This window comes from Prionailurus viverrinus, chromosome E3, assembly GCF_022837055.1.
Source record: "Prionailurus viverrinus isolate Anna chromosome E3, UM_Priviv_1.0, whole genome shotgun sequence".
In the NCBI taxonomy this organism is placed as follows: Eukaryota; Metazoa; Chordata; class Mammalia; order Carnivora; family Felidae; genus Prionailurus; species Prionailurus viverrinus.
Window position 1 is genome coordinate 18,605,059 of NC_062576.1, and position 26,772 is coordinate 18,631,830.

Genomic DNA, 26,772 nt, shown 5'->3' on the forward strand with positions numbered 1-26,772 from the left:
AAGAGCCATTTATATGTCTTTTACTGTGAACTGTCTGTTCATGGAAGGAATGACTTTTTTTGGCCTTATTAAAGTGATAGTAACCGTGTTAGGCTGTACAACTCATTTCTATCAAGGCAGTGAAAGGATTTGAGGCAGGAGGGTGACTTAGTCTCAGCCAGATTGAGAAATTGGCCAAATGACCATCGTTCTTGTGGGTGCAGGGCATCTTGGCCCTAAAGACGGATCCTATGGGTAGTTTCAATGAGAAATGCAAAGAAATTTTAAAGTGGTGCTTCCTGAGAATAAGGACATGGTACTTACTTTGAGCTGAGGGTGAAACCAGGCATCAGTAAGATTGGACAAGGCCTGGCTAAGAGGCCTTAAGCCTCCCTCCCGCACTCTTGAGGACACTTTCCTAACAGACGCTGCAGAGGCAGGGCCCCACCATGGTGCCCTGGGTGCTGGGGGCCATGGGCAGCAGGTCAGCCCTACGGCCTTCTTCCTCTCCCTGGGTTGGCATCGCTAGACTAGGCCCCATAGTAGGAGAGTGCTTCCGAAACAGCGTGTGGGGAGCATTTTTAAAATTTTTCCAATGTCCAGTCCGTTGTGGGTGATACTCTGTAACCCACGGTAAAAAGGATTTACTAGAAAAGTAAAATGGAAGAGACATGTAACGTTTACTTATTTTTGAGACAGAGAGAGAGACAGAGCATGAACAGGGGAGGGTCAGAGAGAGAGGGAGACACAGAATCTGAAACAGACTTCAGGCTCTGAGCTGTCAGCACGGAGCCTGACAGGGGGCTCGAACTCACAGCCTGTGAGATCATGACCTGAGTCAAAGTCGGACGCTTTACCGACTGAGCCACCCAGGCGCCCCAAAAGAGACATGTAAAAAGACAAGCTCAAATTATTTACTAGTAGAATCCATAGACACGAAATCCCTATGTCAAATTGCAGTAAGTGTCTAAATGCCACTCACATTTTGTTCTTAAAGTAGTAATACTGTAAGCAGAAGGGCTTTAGAACACAGATCAATTTCATCTTCCTTTCACCCTCTTTTATTTCTTGTCTCCTCGGTTCCAGCTTCCCACGCCAGAGCTTCACAAGTCGGTTTATTAGGCACCATTTGCCTGTGCACCGCCCCCCGCCCAACCCCGCCTGTGATGTTTTACAAACATCGAGGCTCTAACCCGCACAGGATGGACACGAAGGGAGCACGGTAAGAAATATGGCTGTCTTTGCTTTGACATTTATCTGCCCCATTTCCTGACCCCAGAATACTTTCCAGACAGTCTCCCAATTTTGAGTTTCAGCCGAATTCTGAGTAGCTCTCACTTAGCCACAAAAAGACACATTTCTAAGAGGGACATTTAGATCCCATGTTTTCATGTAAAATAGTTTTCTTTCATATGTGGAATTAGGGGGCGTTGCGGTTTCCTTAAGGTAGTTGATCCAACCATTAGATAGATTGTGCTTCTTTTGGTTCACATGGCTTTAAAAAAAAAAAAAAGGAAGAGAATTTGAAAGTCGTTACTTCTCCCATAAGGTCTATGGATAACCTAAACCGCGACCCCTGAAGAAGGGCAGAAGGGTTGCCTTTTGTCCTCCTGGTGTGGTGAACTTGGCAAGGCTTATTTCCATCATCACCGAGTCATGGCTTGTCTCTGTCTCTCTCTCAGGATACGTTGCTCGCGTCCATGGCGTCAGTCAGCTGATAAAGGCATTTCTACGGAAGACAGAATGTCCCTGTCAGATTCTAAATCTTGGGGCTGGGATGGATACCAGCTTCTGGAGACTCAAGGTAAATTAAAAAATACCGCCCCCTTGTTTCCCCAATTGTTTACTTTTGTGAAGGTTCCCACCGGGTTCAAAAATGTCAGGGGCGCCTTGGTGACTCTGTCGGTTGAGCACCCGACCCTTGACTGCGGTTCAGGTCACGATCTCTCGGTTTGTGGGTTCAGGCCCCGCGTTGGGCTCTGTGCTGACGGCACAGAGGCTGCTTGGGATTCTGTCACTCTCTCACTCTCCCTCTCTCTCTGCCCTTCCCCCATCTCTCTCTCCAAATAAGTCAATAAACATTTTTTTAAACGCTAGAAATCTATTCAAAAGGAATGCGGTGACTGCCTGTCTCGCGTCCCTGTCCCCATCTGCTTGCACCTGCTGTGCCACCACTGTCAGCCACGTACGTGATGTCACCAGGGCCCTAGATATGTACCTTGCTTCTGAGCTCCTGCTGTTACAAACAGGGCTTTCGATCAGAATCCTTGTATACATTCTCTGCGTGTGTGCAAGAGCCCTGCCAGTGGAGTAGCTGAGACCAGGGGCCCGTGCATTTGCCGTTTTGACGACAACAAAAGACTTCACTGTCGTCGTGACGGTGTCTTCAGTATAGCTTGGAGATTTGCAAGGCTGGGTGATGGTAGCATGACACATAGCCCTTTTAAGTTTATTTATTCATTTGGAGAGAGAGAGAGAGAGAGAGAGAGAGAGAGAATCCTAAGTGGGGCTTAGATGCGGGGCCTGTCCCACGGAGCACGAGACCGTGACCCAAGCCGAAATCCAGAGTCAGAGCCCAACTGCCTGAGCCATCCAGGTGCCCCTCCATTCTCTGATTTGGTCCCTCACCTCCTTCGTTAGGGTTCAAGAGCAGGTATCATTACACTCCCTCACAGAAGAGGAAATGGGTCCAGTCAGTGGCAGAATCAGGACCACAGGCCTGGTCTTTGATTCCGGGCTGGAATTGTAGCACCAAACCTTTTCTCTACAACGATCTCACTGATTGCGTTTTCTTTTTTGTAGGTTTGTACAGATCTCTCTTGGTTCTTCTGTCAGGTCGGTCATGTGGCAGTCGTGGGTACGTGCATTTCCCCAGATTCTTGCAGGAGTACACCAAGATAAACTAGAGCGTGTGGGCCTAATGCGACCTGAGTGTGTATTTTGTCCCTCATCAGCTCACCCGATGAGGTCTTTGGTCATCGGTGCCCCCAGCCTCTCTCTCACTGAGGCCAGAAATCAGTGGCCTCAGCACAGCCTTAGTATTAACCGGTTGCCTCTGCATTCTTCATTCAGGATAAGATAGCTAACGTTTCTGAAGGGCGTGCACATCCATGACCTTGGGAATGAACATGAGCGCTCTGCAGGTGGGGGGAGGGGGTTACCCAGATGGGGCAAGGCGGGCTCCGAGAGCTTGTGCCGTCCCCAGGTCGGACAGCCAGTGGCACTGGAGCTTCCATGCTCCAAACGACGGACTGCAGTTCGTCCACGTCCAGATTCCCTCCTTGTTCTCTCCAGAGAGCCCTGCAGCTGCTCGGGGGTGGGGTGGGGGTGGGGGACTCTTTGCTATAGGTCGGCGGTGCCTCTGGGCCTCAGAGACCACGGTGTGGTGGAAGGAACTGGAAGAGAATGCAGTGGCAGAAGGTGTGCAGTGTGAACAGAAGCCACGGGAGAAACTCCTCCTTTGGGCTTGACACCCTTTTCAACGTGGTCCCGTGGTTTGCTTTCTCCCCCCGCCGTGTAGGTGGGTTAATCATTACTAAATCTGAGATTTTTATTTCTGAGCACGGTACACTGAAGCTCATGTGGCCCTTCCAAGAAAAAGGTTATCTGTGAGGAGCGAGGAAGGAGAATAGTGCAGGCTCTGAAACATTTGGTGGAGTTTTTTCGTTTTGATAATGACATTAGTCGAAAGGGTTTTAAAAAATCTAAGTTTCTTTTTAGAAAAATGATGCTCGTTTGCTCTTTGGAGCAGGAGCTGAACGGGCCAAATTTAGGCTGCCACCTATGTTGGTAAATAAAGTTTTACTGCGACACAGCCAACTCCCAGTTCCTTCCATCTTCCCTATGGCTGCTTTAGCCCTACGGCGGCAGAGTGGAGAAGTCACAGCAGAGACCGTCTGGCCTGCAAAGGCTAGAGTACTGGCTGTTGACAGCACGTTCGCTGATCCCTGTTTTTGAGCTCTGTGTGCTTCTGTAAAAGAGGAGGGGAAATCTCGTCGGCTAGTCTTGTTGTCTCGGGCACCTTCCACCTGGGAGGGTCCCCTGGCTGCACCAGCAGAGGCTTGGCTGTGGGTCACAGGCTTTTGGCTGCCGCTGTGTGTGAGCTCGTTCTGTATGACGTCAGGCCCCAAGACCATTGGGACAGTTGAAGCCTCCCACCTTCAAGCAGCGGGTGAGAGTAGGGTGCAGGAAAGCCAGGACAACCCCAGACAAAGAATAAAGGGTGAGTGACACCCTTTAAGGGACCTCAGCTTCTTGGTGTCTCTTGAATCCTATTTCCACACGGCCAGAGGATCAAGGACGCAGGGGGTCAGTCTCAATATGGCAGCCTGTGCAGCGGTCGGCCACGTTGGATCTCCTTTGAGCCTACGGGATACTCTTCGTCACGGTTGTCCCCGGCTGCCCTCCGGTAGCTATCCACGGTCCTGGTTGCCTTCCATGCCTCCTGTGACGTGCGAGCTACTGGCGAGTGGAGTGTCGGAAGGGCTCAGGGAATGCCAGAATACAAAGTTGAAGCCTCATGTCCCACAGCCATTTGTTGCCCCTTTCCCAAAGGCAAGAAAGAAGATGTCTGTTCCTTAAAAGCTCCAGGTGTGCCTTTTGGAAGCTTTCCCTCCATGGTGACCCCTTAATCGGCATTCTTAAGAGGGCAAGTAGCTGATGAGTGGGCAAGCTGTTTAGAAAGTCAGAAGTCCTAGACGAGCTACAGGATCGTATGCTGTCCTTCATTTGCTTTTGTTCTCCAGGCCTCGAATTTTAGCGTGTCCTTAACTTCATATCGTCTGAGTGAAATCCTTAGAGGGTGTTCTGGAATTTCCTAGCAAAAGTCATCTTCTGGTATGCTCTAAACGTTTCCTCCAAATACCTTCGGACAGCTTTTTACCCGGCCCTGCCCTACACACGGGCAGGGGAGCGCGGCAGCACCGAGAGAGAACGGTTGAGATCGGTGAGCGTGTCTCTTCTGATGGGTCAGGAGACTGTCTTTGTCTCTGTCTTCCTGTCTCCCCCTTCCTCCCTCCCCCTCTGTCCCCCAGACCAGATCCCCTGAGATTTTCCAAGGGCTGAGGGGTAGCTGGCTCTCACAGTTCTGACACTTGCCCTTAAGGTCACCTCCTACTGGAAAATGCTTGCTGGTGATTGCAGCCCCCCACTCCCCCGCCAACATGCTGTCTTGGGGGGCCGCTCCCTCTCTGTCCCTGCTGTCCATCGCTCGTTACTGTGCACGTAAATGGTGTTCTGCGCAGTTGCTCAAGTCAGAAAGAGGGGTGTCATCCTCACCCCAGCTCTTCCTTAATCCCGGCCCACACCTGTGAGGCCCACCACCGGGTTCTGGGCACCAACCATTGTCTTTTTCTTGGTCTTTCTTTCCACTTTAAGTAAGCGGCTCTGTACTTGTGGAATGTAAGTACAGGTGGATACGGAGGCGTTAGAAGAGCGCTTTGGGGGGGCGCCGGGCAGGTCACCAGGTTGTGGAGCGCCTTGTTTCTTTCCCCAAGCGTCAGGGGCGTCGGGAGCTGCTGCAGGCAACACGCAGGGTGTCGCTGAGAGTCCAGACAGCGGTGTCCTTACAGTGTGTGCAGTTGGCGAGCTGAGGAGGAGAGAATGCGTTCGTGAATACGCATCGGGGCTGAGGGACTGGTTGGACGTGACAGAGAATGTGCTAGGATGGCCAGGGGGCCAAGGGGAGACCAGTCCGGGGATGCAGAAGGGGGAGCAGGGTCGTGTGTGTGTGTGTGTGTGTGTGTGCGCGCGCGCGCGTCTGCCACGTTTTACTGCAGCCCTCAGTAAAGACAAATGTACACCCCAGGCCAAGACCTAATTCTAAGTACCCTTGTCAATAAGGTTTTTAAGTTTATTTATTTAACTTGAGAGAGAGAACGCATGGGGGAAGGGCAGAGAGAGAAGGGGACAGAAGATCCAAAGTGGGCCCTGGCCCCTACGTGGGGCTCAAAGTCACGAGCCGTGAGATCATGACCTGAGCCAATGTCAGACACTTAACCGACGGAGCCACCTCGGCGCCCTGTCCCCGTGACAGTCAATGATAAAGGCACACACGTGGCACTTACTAAGGCAGGCCCTGTTCTGAGTGTCCCTTGTGTGTCCTTATTTCCTCATTACTCCTCACAACCCCGTGAGGTGCTGTCCCTGTCTCTGCTTCGCAGAGGAGGGAAACTTGGCCCAGGGAGTGGAGTGACTTTGGGGCCTCGCAGCAGACAGGCGGTGGAGCTGGGATTCGAACCCCCGTCCCCTGCTCCAGAGCACCTGCCCTTTACCACCCGCTGTATCGTCCCCTCACAGAAAAAAGTAAACGTGTCACAAAACAGTACTCATCCCCACTGTGTGCGATGCTACGGGATATTTGCTGTTTTATTCCATTTTATCCCTCAAATGCTGGTCAGCATTGGTGTCCTGACCCTCTCTGATTCATCTCGATCTGCTTTTTGGAAAATTCTGTCAGGTCCTACTCCCCCAGCGCCTCCACATACCCCCACCTCCATCCCAGGCACTGCTCCCCCAGTTCAGGCTCCCCGTGACTTCTTCCCTGGACAGCTGTGAACCCCTGACTCCTGTCTTCCATCCAGTCCCCACGCGGAGACCACAGTCATCTGGAAAATACATCTCTGCCCATATCGTTCCTGGATGTCAAACCCTTAAGTGCCCTGATGCTCTTCGGGGCCTAGTACTCGCTCGGTACATGAAGGTGGTCAGTAAATGTAGGAGTGAAAACATAATTCTAAAGCTTACTGCGTGTTTTTCCTCAGGATTGAGATCTTCTCCCAAGTAAATATTGTGAAGTGGACTTTCCCGTGAGAGTCACGAGAAAGCTGCACAGCATCAAGTGAGTATGGCTTTGACCACAGGAGAGAGCCCGGTAGGATTCAGGGGCAGCGTTCAGGAGGTGGCCGGTCTGAACGCCAGACACCTCATTTTAGGGGACTCTTCTCTTTCACCCCCTTCCCACTTTCCTTCTGGCCCCAAGATCCCCATTCCAAACTGTCTTCAAAATGAAATATCCCCTCCCTTGCAACTCTTCTGTCCATTAACGTAATTCTCTGAACACTTAATAGAAATGACCTATAGTGGTTTAATTTTAATCTGAAATTTAAAAAAGTGTTTTAATGTTTAATTTATTTTTGAGAGAGAGAGAGGGGGAGACAGAGTATGAGTGGGGGAGAGGCACAGAGAGAGAGAGAGAGAGAGAGAGACAGAATCCAAAGCAGGGCCCAGGCTCCAAGCTGTCAGCACAGAGTCCGATGTGGGGCTCGAACTCATGAACCGTGAGATCATGACCTGAGCCAAAGTTGGACACTTAACCGAGTGAGCCAACCAGGCGCTCCGATAATCTGAATTTTTACGTGTGCTCCGGCTACTTCTGTACCTCCAGAGCATAGAAAGGGGCCTGGCTCAGAGCAGATGTGTAGTAAATAGCGTTTGAATGAATAATGGGAGGCCAAATTGGCCATTTACTATATATGAGATAGTATGGGGGCCACCCTGAGTCCATGTTTTAAGAATTCTGCAGTTATAGATGACGAGTTTGTGAATCTTTGCTGAGAGCTTTTGGAGCACCATGTGAAATGCTTCACTCAGATGATCTCATTCAGCCCTCAGAGCCGACTCGGGAATGACATGCTTTTATTAGCAGTTGAGGAAACCAAAGCCCAAAGAAGTTAAGCTAATTTCCATAAGGTTACCTGTTGACAAAGGGGTAGAGCTGAAATTTAAACCCCGACCTCAAGCCCAAGGTCAGATTTTCTCAGTGGTTTTTCACGTATACTTCTTCCCCTTCTTTTTAAATTAGTCATTTAAACAAAATCTTAAGTCTTACATTGAAAAAAAGTTTTAGTAAACATTAAAACTTTCACCTTGTCCTTTAAAGATGTGTAATTCCCACAAGCTAGAAATAGTTTTCAAGTTTTGTTTTTTTTTTCTAACTTACCCTATGGAAACAAGTTTTCCCCTTTTCCAAATACAAGATTATATTACACGGAATGTGCATTTTATCTAAAAAAAATTTTTTTTTAGTATTTATTTATTTTTGAGAGAGGGAGACAGAGTACAAGCTGGGGAGGGGCACAGAGACAGGGAGACACAGAATCCGAAGCAAGCTCCAGGCTCTGAGCTGTCAGCACAGAGCTCAACGCAGGGCTCAAACTCACGAGCTGTGTGCGAGGTCATGACCTGAGCCAAACGAAGTTGGATGCTCGACTGACCACCCAGGCGCCCCACGTAGTGTGCATTTGAGATGCGCTATGGCATCTGACGCTGTGCAGCCACAGAATACGACCTAGCTTGTTAGGACACCAAGTCAAATAAGAGCAGGTGGGCTCTCACTTAAGCCTAGAGGAGGTTTCTGGGGTGAAAGATGTGTGTATGGTGGTTGCGATACTGAAATCGGCTCTCTGCTGTCTAATTTTTTGCACATTCTGGAGGAGAGCATAGTCATCACAGAAATGTACTGAACGTCAGGTCTGAGTAGGAATCGGTTTGTTTAGTTGTCTGTGATTAATAATGGTTAAAATTTTTAATTGAGTGAGCAGAAGCAGGAAACGAGAGATGGCTTGGAAAACACTGGAACGTTTGGAAACATATCGCTAGCCTATCTTTTTTTTTTTTTTTTCAACGTTTTTTTATTTATTTTTGGGACAGAGAGAGACAGAACATGAACGGGGGAGGGGCAGAGAGAGAGGGAGACACAGAATCGGAAACAGGCTCCAGGCTCTGAGCCATCAGCCCAGAGCCTGACACGGGGCTCGAACTCACAGACCACGAGATCGTGACCAAGCTGAAGTCGGACGCTTAACCGACTGCGCCACCCAGGCGCCCCTCGCTAGCCTATCTTTGGCGATTTCTACGTCTTGAGTGTTTCATGATCAGTTTGTGACTTGACATCAGGTTCGGAGTGTAATGCTTACTGACCTACTCTGACAGCTGACCCACTGAATTTTTCATGTGTGTGCCTAGGGTCAGACGTGATTAAGCAGCAGGCCCTCTGGAGTCGCCCTTGCTTTGAGCAGTAGCGGTAACTATTGGCCATTTCGGTAGTGGGTGTTTGCGTTTTTTCACTAACTAAGCTACTTGACTCCTTTCTCTCTCTTTCCCATCTTCCCATAGACACAAGCCTTTCTTATTACAATCCATTATAGAATTACATTCAGAGGACACACTGCAAATTGGCAAGTACCCTTAACCTAAGTAATACAGTATGGGCTACCTCTCTGCTTTTCTCCCCCTTTCTTTTTAAAGATGGTGTGTGTGTGTGTGTGTGTGTGTGTGAGCCTGCACGTCTGAGTCTGCGCGTGTGTGCACATGAGGTCACAGGGTGTATACTTCTGCATCACATTTACTGTGAAGGAACTTGAAACAATTTTTTGTATGGCCCCTCTTAGATGTCCATAGGTCCCAATCTTAAATCTTTTGAAAAACATTTCAGTGAGTTGCAAACATTTCAATATAGGAGCTTTTTCCCGAACATCTTTTCCTTGGAAAAATCCAGTCCGGCAGCCTCAGACCCTGACTCCTACATGGCTGCTTCGCTGAGAGGGAATGCACATCCCGACCACTGTTGTCTCGTACCTGACCCGCTTCACCTGTTACGTTAGGTCCTTGGCCCCGGGGTTCAGTTTTTCCCCGTAAGTTTTCAGTATGAGTGTTTCCAACAACTCTTTCCTCCCCTCTGAGCCTTTAAAACTAAGATCACAAACACTCTTCCAGAATGTTCCATTGTGTTCAGTGTGTGTCTGACAGAGAAGTTCAAGGGGCTTATTAATAATTCAGGTCAGAAAACATGCTCAGAGAGGATGGCCTTAGATGGTGGGCACAGATAACACAGGAAACGTCAGGCAACTAGACAGGCCTCTACACCAGCACAGTGCCCTCGTCACGCTCCTAGCGAACAGACTCCCACAGAAACGAATATCTCCTCCATCCTTTGTTTCCCTCGTACAAATTTTGAGTAGAAACTCCTCAGGCTTTGCCGTTGGCTGGCACATCTGCTTTCTCTACATTGTAGCCGTCATACTTTTCTGTGTATTTGGTTAATATTTGCGTCAGAAGGATTAGCTGTAATGAAAGGGTTAGCCCTTTGCGTTGCCTTCGACCCATCAGTGTAGAAACAGGTCAAGTAGAAAGTAAAGACCCTGCGTAATCTCTCCCCCCACCACGATAACCACCGTGCAGGGTGTTTTCTCCTGTGGATGGACAGTGTACCTAGAGGCAGGTAAATATCACGCCTAAGAAAATACACATGTGAATAGAATCCCGTGCCCGGCCCGCAAAAGGTTCAGTCAATTTTTGTTGAAGGAATGTATGCGTATATTGAATAAATAAATATATACGATGTAGATCAACATGCATTTGTTGAAAGAGTGAATCTATACTTCTATAAATAAATAAATACAGTTTTATGTATAATTTTAGTAAAGCGAATCATTTACACGTACTGTTTTGAAACTTGTTCTTCGTGCATCCTAGTGAATCACGGCTGTCTTCATGTTGCCATATTAGATCTACCTCGTTACTTCTGGTGACTTCGTAGTACTCCTCTGCATGGAAATTCCATTTTACTTAACGTATTCGCTACTGATGGTCCTTTAGATTGCCGCCTTCTTTATGGTTTCCTGTGAAACAGTTTTGTAGAAAGCCTAGTTATATGTGCATATTTGCAGGAATTGCCGGTTCAAAAAATTGTACCTTATGAATTCTAATAGCTACTGCCAAGCCGTGCTTCAAGACCCTTTCGACTCATTTGTATTTTCACTAGAGTAGATGAGGGTTCTCTTTCTCTACACCCTCACTAACACTGGCTACTACCATTTTAAAAAATTCCTGTCTGCCAAATCTATGAATTAAAAAATTTTTTGTAACTTTTTTTGTTTGTTTTAAATTTTTTATAACTTTGAACGTGCTAGTGAAACGGAGTACCCTTCCTTCCTTCTGTTGGCCTGTGGGATTTCTTTGTAAATTTCCTTTGCTCATATATTTTCCAGTTGCGTTGTTTCATTTTCTTTTCAATTTATAGGAATCCTTTACAACATAAAGCAGTGTTCTTTGATGTAAATCCCTCGTCAACTGTTGATTGGCAGATTTCTTTCTTAGCCTTTCACTTGGTTTTTAACTCTGGGTTTGTGTCTCGTGTAGGCAAATTTTCTAGTCCTGGCCTGGATAGGTTTTGATCTTGCCATCATACTGGGAGAGGGACAGTTGAAATAATAATTAATGAAAATACACGTGAGTGAAAATTTGAGAAAAGTGATAGGCGATGATAACACTGACACATTTTCATTGAAAAATTGCCCTATTTCATTAAACCTTTGAGGCTGTGATTGCAAGAATCGCACTATTTATTTACCGTCAGGAAAGAAAAGGTGCTGATAAGTTAAACCGAAACGTTATTGACTGATGCATCCTCATTTCAGAAATGTGAAACTGAGAAAAAATACGCATCTTGAAATTGATCATTTCTTAAAGCTGAAATATGCATGAGGTGAAACTTAAAAGTATCTAAATGGGCACACAATGAAAAGTCAGTCCGAATGAGTAAATCAAGGGGGACGTCTGGGTGGCTCAGTCAGTCAAATGGCCAAGTCTTGATTTGGGCTCAGGTCAGGATCTCACAGTTCATGAGTTTGAGCCCTGCACTGGACTCTGTGCTATTAGCACAGAGCTTGGGATTCTTTCTCTCCCTCTTTCTCCACCCTTACTCCACTCTCCCTCCCTCCCCCCCCCCCATCTCTCAAAATAAATAAGTAAATGAACCTCCACGTACCCATCACTGAACTTTTAACTGTGGCCAATTTCATCCGTACCAGTGGTTCTAAAAGTGTAGTCCTGGACTAGTGACATCACCACTGCGGAGCATTTGTTGGAAATACAGATGTCTAGCTTTTGAAAGAGTTTGAGAAAATGTCTACTTCTGGAAGATCTGCTACATCAGAAACCCGGGGGGTAGAAGCCATCAGTCTGTTTTAACAAGCCCGCCAGGTGATTCTGATGACTGCCAAAGCTCCAGAACCACTATAGAAACCATGCTGTCCGATCTCTGTGGGAGTATTGTCAAGCAAATGTTATCATTGTATCTGTAAATACTTTAGAAGCTATTTTCTTTTAAACATAGTGTCTCACAAATTGGCACGACATTTAGAGAGTGGCCAGCCGATCGGTACCAATAAATAGGTCACCCTTTGACCTCCTAATTCTACTCCTAGAGACCTACTTAACCGGACAGGTGCTTCATGAGGTCTATACAAAGATGCTCATCGCACTGCCTCAGATGGAGAAAATTTGGAGATACCACAGGCCTAATCGTGAGGGCTCGGCTGAGTAAGTCGTTTTATCCACTGATGGAATGCTGGGAAATCATTACAGACGATGATGTCATCGATATTACTGTTAAGTAGGAAAAGCAGTTTTCAAAAGAAGAATTGGCCCTGTTTTCTTTTTCCTGTGTGATGTGTGTGTACGTATTTGTGTGACAGAAAACGTGCTTATGTTGTGTGTATGGGTTTATGTTGTATGTATAGAAGAAAGACTGGAACGTTCTATACGAAAACATTACTAGTTGGACGATGTGATTTTCGTTCATTCCACCCTCCTCCTTCCTGACTTTTTTTTCCTTTTTGCGGTGGGACATGTATTTCTGTATTGGAGAAAAAATAATTTAATTTTGAAAAAAAGATCCATTGAAATGATCAACTCTGGATGAATTTCTGTTGAAATGATAATCGCTTTCCAGATGGACACCTGTGGATTCAAAGAGCTATGCCATTATTGGAGCAGATCTCCGAGATTTACCTGAACTCGAAGAGAAGCTAAAGAAATGCAACATGAATCTACAGTGAGATCTTGTTTTAACCTGTTACGCGTTTGTGATTTCATGCGAATGCGAAATAAGGTCAGCTGAAAGTGCAGCATGAGACCCGTGTTCCGTTTTTAATTCTGAAATGTTTATCACTTCATGGCTATGAGGGAGGTTTTCTAAGTTTTTGAGAGGCAATGTTTCTCCTGTTTTCACATCAGAATCACGTGTATTGCTTTTATAACGTACCGATGCCTAATACCATAAAGTTTGAGAGAAGATAATTATATGTATAGAAGCCTATAACTGCAGGGTGCCTGGGTGGCTCAGTTGGTTAAGTGTCCAACTCTTGATTTCCGCTCAGGTCATGATCTCACGATTGATGAGATCCAGCCCCATGTCAGGCTTTGCGCTGACAGCTTGGAGATTATATTAAGTATGCGTGTGAAAGCAGTTGAACAGCAAGTGGCACATAAACTATAATCTGTAGATTATTACAGTTGCAGTGGTAACCAGCAGCAACCTGCTGCGAACGTAGAAACACACCATTTGGGCAAACGTGCTAAATAGCCAGGGAAATAATCACTTACAAATCAGGAGAGCTCTTGGGATGCCTGCGTGGCTCAGTTGGTTAAGCATCCAACTTCTGATTTCGGCTCAGGTACTGATGTCCTGGTTCATGAGATTGAGCCCCACATTGGGCTCTGTGCTGACAGAGCCTGCTTGGAATTCTCCCTCCCTTTCTGCTCCTCCCCTGCTTGCCCTCTGTCTCTCTCAAAATAAGTAAATAAACTTTATTTTTTTATTTTTTTTTCAACGTTTTTTATTTATTTTTGGGACAGAGAGAGACAGAGCATGAACGGGGGAGGGGCAGAGAGAGAGGGAGACACAGAATCGGAAACAGGCTCCAGGCTCCGAGCCATCAGCCCAGAGCCTGACGCGGGGCTTGAACTCCCGGACCGCGAGATCGTGACCTGGCTGAAGTCGGACGCTCAACCGACTGCGCCACCCAGGCGCCCCAGAAGTAAATAAACTTTAAAAAAAATTAATCAGGGGAGCTCTTGATAGGCAAGTTTGCCTCACTTATGGAGATCTACAAAATGCATAAGGAACAGCGGCTAACACAAGTATTAGAATTACATCCATAATTCTCTAGGGTTCATTTGTGCTGTGTTTTCCTCCGTGGGCTGTTTTTGCTTCGCTTAGACTTCTCTTCTGAAAAGTATCAATCCTGTTTTTAATATTGGCGAAGCTACCTCTTAACTACACTGTAAACGTGTTTCACTTTTCATTTTCAAATAATTCAAATTTGTAAAAAAAAAGTTGCAAAAACTGTACAGGAAATTCCCACGTGTCCTTCTCCACCTGGCTTCCCCCCATGTGGTAATACCGTATGTAATAGTCGGTGCCTTTTGCATTAAAAAGGTTTTTGGAGGGTCACGTGGGTAGCTCAGTCGGTTAAGCATCCGACTTCAGCTCAGTTCATGGTCTCGTGGTTCGTGGGTTCGAGCCCTGCGTCAGGCTCTGTGCTGACAGCTTGGAGCCTGGAGGCCTGGAGCCTGCTTCAGATCCTGTGTCTCCCTCTCTCTCTGCCCCTCCCCTGCTTGTGCTCTGTCTCTCAAAAATAAATAAACATTAAAAAATTTTTTTTAATCAATAAAAACGTTTTCGGAACTGTTTTTCTCTAATTACCAACCTATTGAGGTTTTGAAACTTTTTTTTCCACTCACTCACTTTTTCTAATCGTTCCTATTGATATAATCTCGGGTTTTAGGCTTAGTTTAAAAAAAAAATTGCTTACTTTAAACTTCCTTTTAATGTTTTTCTTTCTGATTTTCAACTTCATCTGCAACTTGGACTTCATTGTCTATCCTCTGGATTTAGTTCTCTCATTCTTTGTACCATGACCCAGTTGGGTCCAGAGAGCATTGGTAGATATATACATATATATGTGTGTGTGTATTTGTATACACATACATATATTTTTATTTTAGAGAGAGAGAAAGAGAGCATGTGCAAGTCAGGGAGAGGGGTAGAAGAAACGAGAGAGAGAGAGATAAGATCCCAAGCAGGCTGCATGCTCAGCATGCAGCGCAACACAGGGCTCAATCCCATAACCCTGGGATCATGACCTGAGCCGAAATCCAGAGTCAGATGCTCAACTGACTGAGGTACCCAGGCGCACCTGGATATATATTTTTAATTTCTTTTAGTGTTTATTTATTTTTGAGAGAGAGTGCGAGCACGAGCCGTGGAGGAGCAGAGAGAAAGGGAGACACGGAATCCGAAGCAGGCTCCAGGCTCTGAGCGGTGAGCAGAGCCCGATGTGGGGCTCGAACCCATGGACTGTGAGATTATGACTTGAGCTGAAGTTGGATGCTTAACCGACTGAGCCACCCGGGCACCCCTGGATGTATATTTTTAAGTCACTTGAGTTATACCACATTTCCTTGTCAAAAAAAGAAAAAAAAAAAAAGGAAATCCTGATAAACAGTAACAGTGGATAGTTGGGACTGTCAGGTCAAAGCCAGCAGCATTTGTGGGTAGCCTTTCTCTCTGGTGATCATGAGTCCAGGCACTGAGTCTAGCTGCATGGGTTACATTCTGACACTAGCGTACACGATGTTCTTTCCAGCAAATTTCTTGGGTATTTTCAGTTCAGACAATTTACTTGTTTTGAAATTCCCCGCCAATACAAATAGGCAAAAATAACCTACTTGCTTTGTGAGAAAACTAGCAACCAGCCATGAGGAACAGCAGCGTAAAGGGGCAGAGAAGGAGGAGGACAGTAAAGGAGTCAGAAGGAGCAGGAATAAATCAGCAGAGCTCACATAATTTAGGGCTGCCTGTGCTCCCTTCCAACATGTAAAGCTTTTAGAGATTTCTGTAGGAGTTGATTGCTTTTCCTCTTTCGTAATTTGTTCGTTACTCCGGGTCTGGTAACTCAGACCGCATACTAGTGTGTCATTTGCTGAAGATGGTTGGTGTTGTTTTTAATTCTTGATGATAAAACTCTGTGTAAGAAGAATTAGATTCTGTTGAAGGGACAGCAGTATTTCTGCATTTTATCAGTCAGCTTTTGACGTGTACCAAAATCTCTGCAGCCTCAGCGGTCTCGAACAACTCACAATTCAGAGCAGTTCACAAGTTGCTCGGGATTGTGTGAGTTGACCATTTGGACTGGGCTTAGCTGGGCGGTTCTTCCACTGGAGCCGGCTGCCGCTGAGGTTCCCTGGGGTTCACTCCTGTAGCTGAGATCCCCTGGGGTTCCCTCCTATGCGGATGCCTCATTCTCACGCACAGGGCCTCCCCTCCGATAGCAAGCCAGCTTGGGTTCATTGCCACACTGGTTCAGGCTTCTGAGCAAGAGGGCAAGGGCCAGCGTGCAAGTGATTTTCAGCTTCCGCTTGCGTCGTGTTTGCTACTGTTGTGTTGGCCACAGCAAGTTACAGGCCTAACCCAGATTCCAGGGGAAGGGAACTAGACTACCTCGGAGCAAGGGGTCTGCAGGGCCACCCTGTCACCATGTGCGGGCATGCCGGGGGAGAATTTGGAGCAAGCCAGACAAAACCTTGCTCAGTGCTCACGTTGTTACGGTCTGAAACTTTGGGTCACAACAGGGCTCTCCACCTCTTAACGCCCTGATAGTTGACGCGCTATTCGGGGCTTCTCCTCTTCCTGCGGCGTGCACCCCAGGGTTTTCCTGCCCTGCCAGCACCATCCGTGGCTGCCGTTAGAGTCCCGATTTGATGAATACATACTTATGTGCCTTTTTCTTCTCTGAAGTTGCCAACACTACTGATAACGGAACGAGTGCTGGTTTACATGACTCCGGAGCAGTCGGCCAACCTTCTCAAGTGGGCAGCTAACGGTTTTGAGACAGCTATGTTCATAAACCATGAACAGGTAAAAGGAAGCTCAAGACCTCTGCGTGCTGTATGCGTTCGCGTGCTGGCTAACCCTGAGCAACCTCAGTATAAATTTCCACTCACTCTTTTCCTTCCACCTCTGGCCACACACACATCTCCTTTTTAATCGATTCTAGCAATTCCCAGCGTTCCTGATTTCTTAACTTCCTGCAAACTCGCAGCCAGGGTTTTTGGAACTTCTCTCTTGGTCTTTACAAAAACTTTGTAAAGTTCACATTTACCGTTGTATTAATTACAGAGTCATAGATCGCGATGGAAGGAATTTTGGCTAACATATGGGTGTCAGGGTAGCGAACCCTGATCCCTTCCGAGGCAGGCAGGTGATGCAGTGGGGGAAGTTGGCCAGGTGTAAGGCAGACAGGAGTGCTGGGGACTCTGGTGAACTACAGTTCACCCCTGCTCAGTGCCACCTTGTTCCAATGTGGACATGGGAGCCTGGAGTTGAGAGCCCCCAATTTTTCAGGAGAAGTTACAGTGTAGAATTTTACTGTAAAATTCCTAATTTGTAAGATCCCCGAGTTTGGCCCGCTGGTTGCCTGTTTTTCTCCTCTGATCTGGTGGGAAGAGTTCTGTTTTAGAGCTTTGGAAATACTCAGCGTGGGTCCGAGTCCTGGCCCTGGCTCTTATGATTGGCCGGGTGCCCTTAGGCAGAATTGTAGGGTGGTTGGGAGTCCATGCTCTGGAGGTAGATTGCCTAGCTGTGTGACCTGGACAAGTTTCATAACCTCTCCGTGCCGTCTCTTTATCAGGAAAATGAGAATAATAACAGTCTCGACGTTAATAGGGTGTAGTGAGGAGTAAGCGAGTTAATTTGTACAGGAGCGTTTTCAGGATTGCCCGGCTGCTGAGCAGGTTATTAGCTGTTATTTGGATCTTTCTGAGCCCCAGGTCCTTGTTTTTGTTTTCAATTTGTTTTTAAAGTTCTCTACTTATTTTGAGAGAGAGCATGAGCAGGGAAGGAGCGGGGTGGGGGTGGGGGTGGGGGTGGGTGGAGAGAATCCCAAGCAGGCTCTGCGCTGGCAGCCTGGAGCCTGACGCGGGGCTTGATCCCACGAACTGTGAGATCATGACTTGAGCCGAAATATGGGTGGGATGGACGCTCAAGTAACTGAACCACCCCGGTGCCCCCGCCAGGGCTTTGTTTCTAAAGGGATAACTTCTCTGGACTATTATGGGAGTTCATGAGATGATGTGTAGTGGGGGGGGGCACGTGACTGAATACGTGGTGGCTAATTTCATTTTAAGTTTATTGATTTTATTTTTTTCATCTCATTTTATTTTTAAATTCCATTACGGATGAGAGCAGTAAAGGCTTCGCCCCGTGTCACATAATTATGGACAGATCTAAGGCTAGACCTTGGTTGACTTTCTCACCCCTTCATGCTCCAGGCCACATTCCCGTAGAGGTGGTTCTCGGTGGAGTTTTCTTCCTTCCCTCTGTGTAACTGGGGGCATTCCTCAGACTCAGTCTTCAGTCCTGGTGAGTGGACATAGTGGTAGCTGGCCTCATCTGGCTTCTGTAAGTCCGGGGAATCTGTCTTTGCTTGCAGGATACCAGGACTGGGGAAAATGAATTCTGCTTGCTTTCTTTTTTAAATTTATCTTATTTTTTTTAGCGTTTGTTTATTTTTGAGAGAGAGAGAGAGAGGGTGCGAGCAGGGCAGGGATAGAGGGAGAGGGAGACACAGGATCTGAAACAGGCTCCAGGCTCTGAACCGTCAGCACAGAGCCCGACGCGGGGCTCAAACTCACGAACTGTGAGATCGTGACCTGAGCCGAAGTCGGCCGCTTAACCGACTGAGCCACGTAGGTGCCCCTGAATTCTGCTTTGTTTTCACACATTGTGGGTGTTCACCCTGCTCTGTTCACCTTGTTTCATTCGTGCATTCTCTTATTCAACATCATATAGCAATGGTGGATGAAGTGAATCTTGACCACGGACCCAGTCACTTGGGAGCAAGCCTGGGGATGTGTCCGTTTTCACTTAATTCAGCAATTTCCTAACAAATGCAAACCATCAGCCTCCTCAGGTGTACTAATTGCTCACATGCTTTCCGTGATTCCTAATCAGTATTTTAAAATGACAGAAACCACATGAATGATGAAAAAAAAATTTTTTTTAATATTTATTTATTTTTTAGAGAGAGAGCGAGCAGGGGAGGGGTAGAGAGACAGAATCCCAAACAGGTTCCCTGCTGTCAGCACAGAGCCCAGTGCGGGGCTCAAACCCACAAACTGTGAGATCATGACCTGAGCCAAAAATCAAGAGTCGGTGGCTTACCGACCGAGGCGCCCTGAGTGATGCAGATTTCAGTACTGATATAATAAGGGTAGCGAACTTGTAGAAGTTGCTTGCTATATAGCAGGCACCTTCCATGAGTGTGACCTGTATTAACCGACTTGTCACAGTAACCGGGATGTGGCGGGTGTGGCCGGTGAGGGGACCGAAGCACAGAGGGATTGGACAGCTTGCTGCCCACGGCCGCACGGCCTCACGGCTGGTAAGTTTCAGGCCAGGATTCAGACCCAGGCAGGAAGACGACGGAGCAGGTGCTCACAGGCACCCAGTGTGACCATCCGTGCCACGTAAGCCTCACACGTCCACGGAGAGAGAGTGATGCTGCTTCTTGCCTGCCACCGTTGTCACAGGAGCTCTGGGAATCATTTCGTATAGTAAACTGTTGACGTTTTGGGACAAAGTAATAATAGTGCGCAGTGTATCACGTACGTTTTGTGACATTTGTGCGTATAGATACGTTAATGGTTTTTTTGAAGTGGTAAATGGGGGGCACATGGGTGGCTCAGTCAGCTAAGCATCTGGTTTTGGCTCAGGTCATGATCTCACGGCTCATGAGTTCGAGCCCCACGTCGATCTCTGGGCTCACAGGTCGGAGCCTGGAGAGCCTGCTTCGGATTCTGTGGTTCCCTCTCTCCCTGCCCCTCCCCTCATTCATGCTCTGTCTCTCTCGAAAACGAATAAACGTTGTAAGAAGGGGGTTTTAAGTGGTTTCTCATTAGATAAGTAACACCACATGCAAAACTTCAAAAAAACAATCAAATAGTACAAAAGGGTATGCAGGGAAAGGTAAGTCTCTCTTCTACCCCGGACCTTAGTGAGTCCTCCAACCTGGGAAGCAACACTGCCAGATTCCAGAATTATTCTGTGCATATGTAAATGTAGCTAGAGATTTTTTTTTCTTAAGGGCAGACAGGAGCATGTTATGCACATCCCTCTGTACTGTACTTTTCGAGAGTCTGTTATCTGAGAATCTTTCCACATCTGTATCTGTGTCTGTATGTGTGTCTACATCTGTACCTACCTCTACTTGGATGTCCTCTTGCTGTTTTCATGGCAATGCAATATTTCATTAAACGACCATGCCACAGCTGCTTTAACCCCAGCGGATGGGCATGTGAGTCCTTTCCGTCACAGGGCCCGTTACACATCATGCTGCGGAGTAAACCCTCTTGCACCTGGCGTGCACGTGGGAGTCTACCTGTGGAGCAGCCGGTCAGTGGTCTGACCGGCTCCCAGGCCGAGCGCACACCGCCTGGTTGCCCCGCAGGGGGCGGCAGCAGACGACGCTCTCGTCGGCCCTGCGTGCCGTGCCTGCCCCCAACTCCGCTGACTGCACTGGCTATTAGCAAACATCGGCCTTGACGGCTCAGAAACAGAATACTGTTGTCTGATTTTGCGTATTCGAGGAGCCCTTCTGGCATTGCCCAGCCTCCTCTTTCCCTTCCCAGGTGAACACGGACGACCGGTTTGGACAGATCGCGATCGAAAACCTGCGGAGGCGACAGTGTGACCTGGCGGGAGTGGAGACCCGCAAGCCGTTAAGAGTCACAGGTCGGAGAGCAGGGCGGGGACATCCTTTGGTACCCTTAACCCCCCAGGGAAGGGCACACTCCCTTCTCAGATCAGAGAATGTGAGAAGCCCTGTCGAGTGCCCACCTGTACAGGCAGCTGGGGTTCCACGTGGCCCACTGGTTCGTCACGCTAAAGAAGTCCAAGACCTGGGCCGCCGTCTTGGTTTGGAAAATACACATTCACATTTCCCATACCCTATTATTCCAAGTTTTCAGTATGCATATTTTCAAACAACATGAAAGTAGAGGGCACGGTAGGACGAAAACCCATGTCCCATCAGCCAACTTTGGTGAGTCACATCTTTCAATATTGTTTTATTTATCCCCATTTTTCGTCGGTGTTGTCACTGGAATATTTTAAGGCACTTCCAGAGAGTATAGCATTATCCCCATAAATACTTGCATGGAATAACCAGTAAGCATTTTCTTCCCCCACCCCGGGATAATGGTAACATCATTATTGAACCTCACACATCAGCCGAAACTCCTCCGTAGCACCTACTCCACAGTCCGTGTTTGGATTTCCCCAGTTGTTTCAAAAAAAAAAAAAACAGAAAAAAATTCTATAGGTGGTGTGTTTGAAACAGGATCCAAACACGGTCCAAACTTTGTACTTGACACGTCCCTTACGTTTCTTAGAATCTGTAATAGAGACTTTAAATATCTTTTATTTATTGTTTTTTAGTTTCTTTGGTTTTTTCTTTTTTTTTGCTGAAGAGACACCACCCACCCCTGCCCCTATTAAATAGGTGAGATATGTCACCTTACCCCTCGAACGCATTCAAACACTCTTGCTCACGGAGGAGTTCCTTCCTTTATTTCTCTTTAAATATACATTAGTGACTTCTCTCCCATGATAACAATGCATGTTCGGTGTAGAAAATTGGAAAAGATAAAGAAGAAAGATGGGGGCTGGGACGGGCTTTTGAAAAAGGAGTCATCTGAGACAAGTTCTCGTGTGCTCCAAGAGTGCCTTGGATTTGTGCAACAGTGCCTCGTACCTTGCCTTTTCTCTCCGCTGCACATTCTAGAAAGAACGGCTCCTGTCGAATGGGTGGGAAACAGCATCAGCCGTCGACGTGATGGAAGCGTACAGCAGACTGCCTCAGGCTGAAGCGAGCAGGTGCGGACTGGCGGGAGTTTAGTTTCACGGCGAACAATTCTGATTGATTAAAGGCATAACTGTCTTCAATGTAAACACAAACACAAAACAAACCTCAAGCCTCCAACCCTCACTAGATATATTTTGAACCATGTTAATCTGCTAATACAGGCTAAACCATAGCACCTTGAGAGGAACTCATTAGCCACTAACGGAGATAGAGTTTGTGCCCGAGCAGGTTATTTTGGTCAAAACGAGCAGTCACAACTGTCGCACGCACTCCCAGAGCACCCTGTGCGGTGGCAATTCTGCACAATCCCTGTGTTTTGGAGGAGGGAGATGACATTGCCCAAGGGCTTCTGAGGGGGAAAAGTCTGCCTGCAGATTTTTTCTTTGAACTTATTTTTATTTTCAGAGAGAGCACGCGAGTGGGGAAGGGGCAGCGAGAGAGGGAGGGAGGGAGAGAATCCCAAGCCGGCTCTATGATGTCAGTGCAGAGCCCGAGGTGAGGGCCTTGAACCCATGAACTGTGAGGTCGTGACCTGAGCCAAAATCAAGAGCCGGACGCTTAACCGACCGAGCCACCCAGGCGCCTCTTTGTGTGTATATTTTAAAGCTTCTATTTAAATGCTCTTTTGAAAAAAATCATACAAGCACATGATAAAACAAAACAGAAGACGACAGTGTGGAGTACAAAGACCAACCCTTCCATCCTGCTCCCCTCACCACGAGCCTACCACCTTCTCTCAAGAGACAAGTGCCCTTGCCTGTGTCTTCCAGAAGTGAGCTATGCATGTGGAAGCACGTATGTCCCCCACTTGCTCTTTACGTAGATAGCAGCGCACTCTGCACGTTATTTACTCTACAGTTTGCTTTTCGAATTCCACGGTGAGCCATAGAGACTGTTCCAGGTCGGTGCACACAGACCCATCGCGTTCTTTCAGATAGCTGCATATCCTCCAGTTGTGTGAGTGCGCCGTAACCTCTTGAACCCAGCTCTCCTCGGTTACAGCTATGATGCAGCTGTGAGGCTGCAGTCAATATTCTGGAATGTACATCTTTGTACATACAGGGTAAACTCTTAAAGGCAGAACTGCTGAGTGAAAGGGTGTACATTTTAAATGCGGGGTGGGGGAGGCACCTGGCTGGCTCAGTCGGTAGAGCATGCAACTGACTCTGGATCTCAGGGTCGTGAGTTCAAGCCCCACATTGGGTGTGGGGCCTAGTTGAAAAAAAAAAAAAAAAAAAGGAGGGCGCCTGGGTGGCTCTGTCAGTTAAGCATCTGACTTCGGCTCAGGTCACGATCTTGCGGTCCATGAGTTTGAGCCCTGCATCAGGCTCTCTGCTGACTGAGGGGGAAGTGGGGGGGGGGGGGGGGTAAGCATCTGCATGATGAAACAAGGCGTTCCTTGAAACTGGCAAACTCTTGAGGCCCCCGTGGATGTTCTAAGAAAGGACAGGAGCAGACAGTTGCCACCTGCCTCCTGTGGGAATTCTGCAGTCCTCAAACTGCCTGCAGGGCTTGGGGCTTCAAGGGTTCAAGGAGGTTGTGCATATTTATTACTAACGTGGGATGTGGGAGAGAGAACACTGATGTGAAACCTAGTCTAGTTAAAGGTTATCGAGCCCAAGCAACATTTCTGAAAGTCTGAAAGTGAAGCTGAAATATACGATAAAAGCCAATGAGGAAATATTACTAAGAATAAGATTGTCAGGGTTCCTGGGTGGCTCAGTTGGTTAAGTGTCCAGTTTTGGCTCAGCTCATGAATTCACGGTTCAGGAGTTCAAGCCCCATATTGGGCTGTGTGCTGGCAGCTCAGAGCCCGGAGCCTGCTTCAGATTCTGTGTCTCCCGCTCTCTCTGCTCCTCCCCTGCTCACATTCTCTCTCTCTCTCTCTCTCTCTCTCTCTCTCAAAAATAAAATAAACATTAAAAAGAAAAATGAAAAAAAAATGAATATGATTATCTAATAATTCTTAAAAAAAAAAAAAACCCTCCTACTCTTAATAAAAACTTCTGGTCCTTAAAAAGAACAACAACAACAAAAAAACGTGCTCTCAGAATCTTCTACCTGCAGGTGGCTGTCATAATTTAGAAGGATGTTCTGACATGGGCTGGCATGGCACCATTTTTCTAAGCTATGCCAGCTCCTGTCTGTGGGAAGAGACAGAAAGTCACCCGGGAGCAGACTGCTGGTCTTCAGGGGCTCAGGTGAAAAGACCTGCCGAAGGTCATGGAACGAGAAGCAAGGACACAAGCAAGGAGGCTTAAGAGAAACCTCAGTGCAGAAGGGTTCTGTCTTTCCCGGCGTGCTGTGGGGTGGGCGGAGACGGAACGGGGTTGAGGCCGAGTGAAGGGATGTGTACAAAGGGTCCCAGGCCTTCTGGAAGAAACCCCCAGCCCCAAAGTTAGGGAAGCCTGTGAGAGACGAAGTGCGGTGGCCCCGGCCGAGGTCCCTGCAGGAAATATCCCTCCTGCAGGGCAGAAAAGTCCAGGCTGGTAACAGGCCACCTCAGGGCCTCAGGGTGGTTCTGACAGGTCTGGTCACCGTCACTGAGACGCTAAGTCCTTCAGGAGCCAACTCAGCCCAGAAGTGGAGGATGATAGCATGAGAGGCAAGAAGTGGAAACTCTAGGCTGTTGCTGGCAGGGCCTGTCCCATCAAGGACACCGTCACAGCAGCGAGCGACAGGCCCGCACGCAGCCTGCCCGGGACCCGTGACCAGGCTGCAGTGCCGGTGGACCGGCCAGGCCAGCCAGCGCCTCCCCCACCCCACCCCGACACCTGGCACTTGAAAGCAGGACAGCCCCATCTGAACTTCACAACATGACACCGAAGTTCCAGATCCCCTTTTCATCACCGTGCAACCCAACTGCTTTTCTTTCCTGCTCGGGACCAGGCCGATCAGTCTCATCGTGTCTCAGATCATACATACAGACGTACGGACACAGATCTGCTTCAGTTCTCGCCGATGAGGCTTTGTTTTGTTTTCCTCTTTAAGCAAAGCACTTTAAGAAGATTTTATTTTGTTACCTGTAACAGATCTTCACTGAGGACTTCTGTTTTCTCAGCTCTGTGGGGAAAAATGAAAAGCTCAGAGTCAGAAATCCACAAATGCAAAGGAACTCGTGAAATTTAATAATTACTATCCCAGAGTTTAAAACAACACAGCTAGGGACGGACGCCTGGGTGGCTCGGTGGGTTGAGCGCTCAACTCTTGACTTCAGCTCAGGTCATGATCCAGGGTCGTGGGATCAAACCCCACGTCGGGCTCTGTGTGCAGGGTGGCGCCTGCTTGGGGTTCTCTCTGTCTCCCTCGGTCCCTGTCTCCCCCCGTTCCCCGCTTGTATATGCATGCTCTCTCTCTCTAAAACAGAAAAATAAAAAATAAACAAAACAGGCAGAAATGAATGATAACGTGGGGAGAAATTCCACCAATGTTGACATCAGAGGGCTCCTTGAGCAAAACCAAAGAAAAAAACCAGCAAACAAATGTCTGCAAAGAATAGCAACCCCACACAAGAACAAAGCCTCAAGACCAGGGGCTCCCAGACCTGGGCGTGTATAGAATCACGAGGGTGGGGAGTGTGCGGATTTAAAATGCCAGTTTCCAGGCCTCACCTCTGTTCAAAAGCAGGTCTGGAATAAGATCCTGCTTCTTTATTATTTTTTTTTATTTTTATTAAAAAAAAATTTTTTTTTCAACGTGTATGTATTTTTGGGACAGAGAGAGACAGAGTATGAACAGGGGAGGGGCAGAGAGAGAGGGAGACACAGAATCGGAAACAGGCTCCAGGCTCTGAGCCATCAGCCCAGAGCCTGACGCGGGGCTCGAACTCCCGGACCGCGAGATCGTGACCTGGCTGAAGTCGGACGCTTAACTGAGTGCGCCACCCAGGCGCCCCAAGATCCTGCTTCTTTAAGAGGCCCTCTCCTCCCAGAATTCCACGGCCGAGACCCACAGGCCACCCCTGGAGAAAAGACTGCTCTAGAGGCGCCTCGCTGGCTCAGTCAGTAGAATGTGCAACTCTAGATCTGGGGGTCATGAGTTTGAGCCCCACATTGGGCATGGAGCCTACTTAAAATACATTAAATAAATAAATAAATAAATAAATAAATAAATAAAGACCGCTGTAGAGAAGCTGAACCTTCAGTTCCTAAAACGATCATTTCTGAGCTTGACAGCCTTACTGAAACAAGTTTGTCACAAATCCAGGAACGTGATTCAATACTACACACACAAATAGTAACAACTGAGTATTCCTTCCTTCAGGCATCTCATCTTTACTTTAAAAAGAAACAAAGTATCAAAGTATTTTCACAGCTTTCTCCCACTCATGCTTTCCAATTATTATTAGCTAGGTAGACCTTTCCAGAAAGCCGACCTGGCGGCCATCGATCGGCAGAGGAACAGCCTGAATTGCTCGAGCCTCAGTTGCCAGATCACGGTACTTTCCGAGGACTCCTCTGCAGCCCAAAGGGGCAGCACTGTTGCTGTACGTAATACCCAGAATGATGGCACTCGAGGTGCCATAGTGGGACTTCTGGTTCAAACAGTGATTTAAGTCGAGTCATTGGACACCCCTGTAATCAAGTCATTTGATTACAAAGCAAATCAATGTATTATTTATCCTTTTTTTCATTTTACCAACTAGACCCTTTGCTTTCAAGTTAGAGGTACTTTACCTAAAAAGGTATCTGGAGACTGAAATCTATGTGGAACATATTATATGAAAATGTTAACATACAGCTTGAAAATAAGTGGACACTATGTTTCCCGCCTTTATGGACACTCAGCCACATATTACACTGATAAAATTAATTTTAGAAAGATATCCAATATCTCTTCTTAATCAGATTTATTTCTGGGCTTTCTAGTCTGTTCCATTTATGTATCGTTTTTATGCCAATACCATCCTATTTTGATGACTACTGCTTTGTAATATACAGCCGACCCTTGACCAACATAGGAGTTAGGGGTGTTGACCCTGTGCAGTGAAAACTTGGCACGTAACTTTTAACTCCCTGATAATTTAACTACTAGTAGCTACTGTTGACCAGAAACGTCACTGAGAACATAAATAGTTGGTTAATAT

At 47.3% G+C, this 26,772-nt stretch overlaps 1 protein-coding gene across 1 annotated transcript in view; it reads right to left on the reverse strand.

The window, feature by feature from the left end:
- Positions 1–877: 877 nt before the first annotated feature.
- The window catches only part of LOC125154806 (uncharacterized), a 520,558-nt gene continuing 494,663 nt past the window's right edge, over positions 878–26,772 (reverse strand). The window contains exons 12-15 of the mRNA XM_047839458.1: positions 24,710–24,749; positions 21,576–21,756; positions 10,422–10,598; positions 878–1,708 (exon numbers count right to left, since the gene is read on the reverse strand). Coding sequence (XP_047695414.1) covers positions 21,642–21,756; positions 24,710–24,749 — 155 coding nt within the window. The 3' untranslated portion in view covers positions 878–1,708; positions 10,422–10,598; positions 21,576–21,641. The remainder of the gene's footprint in view (positions 1,709–10,421; positions 10,599–21,575; positions 21,757–24,709; positions 24,750–26,772) is intronic.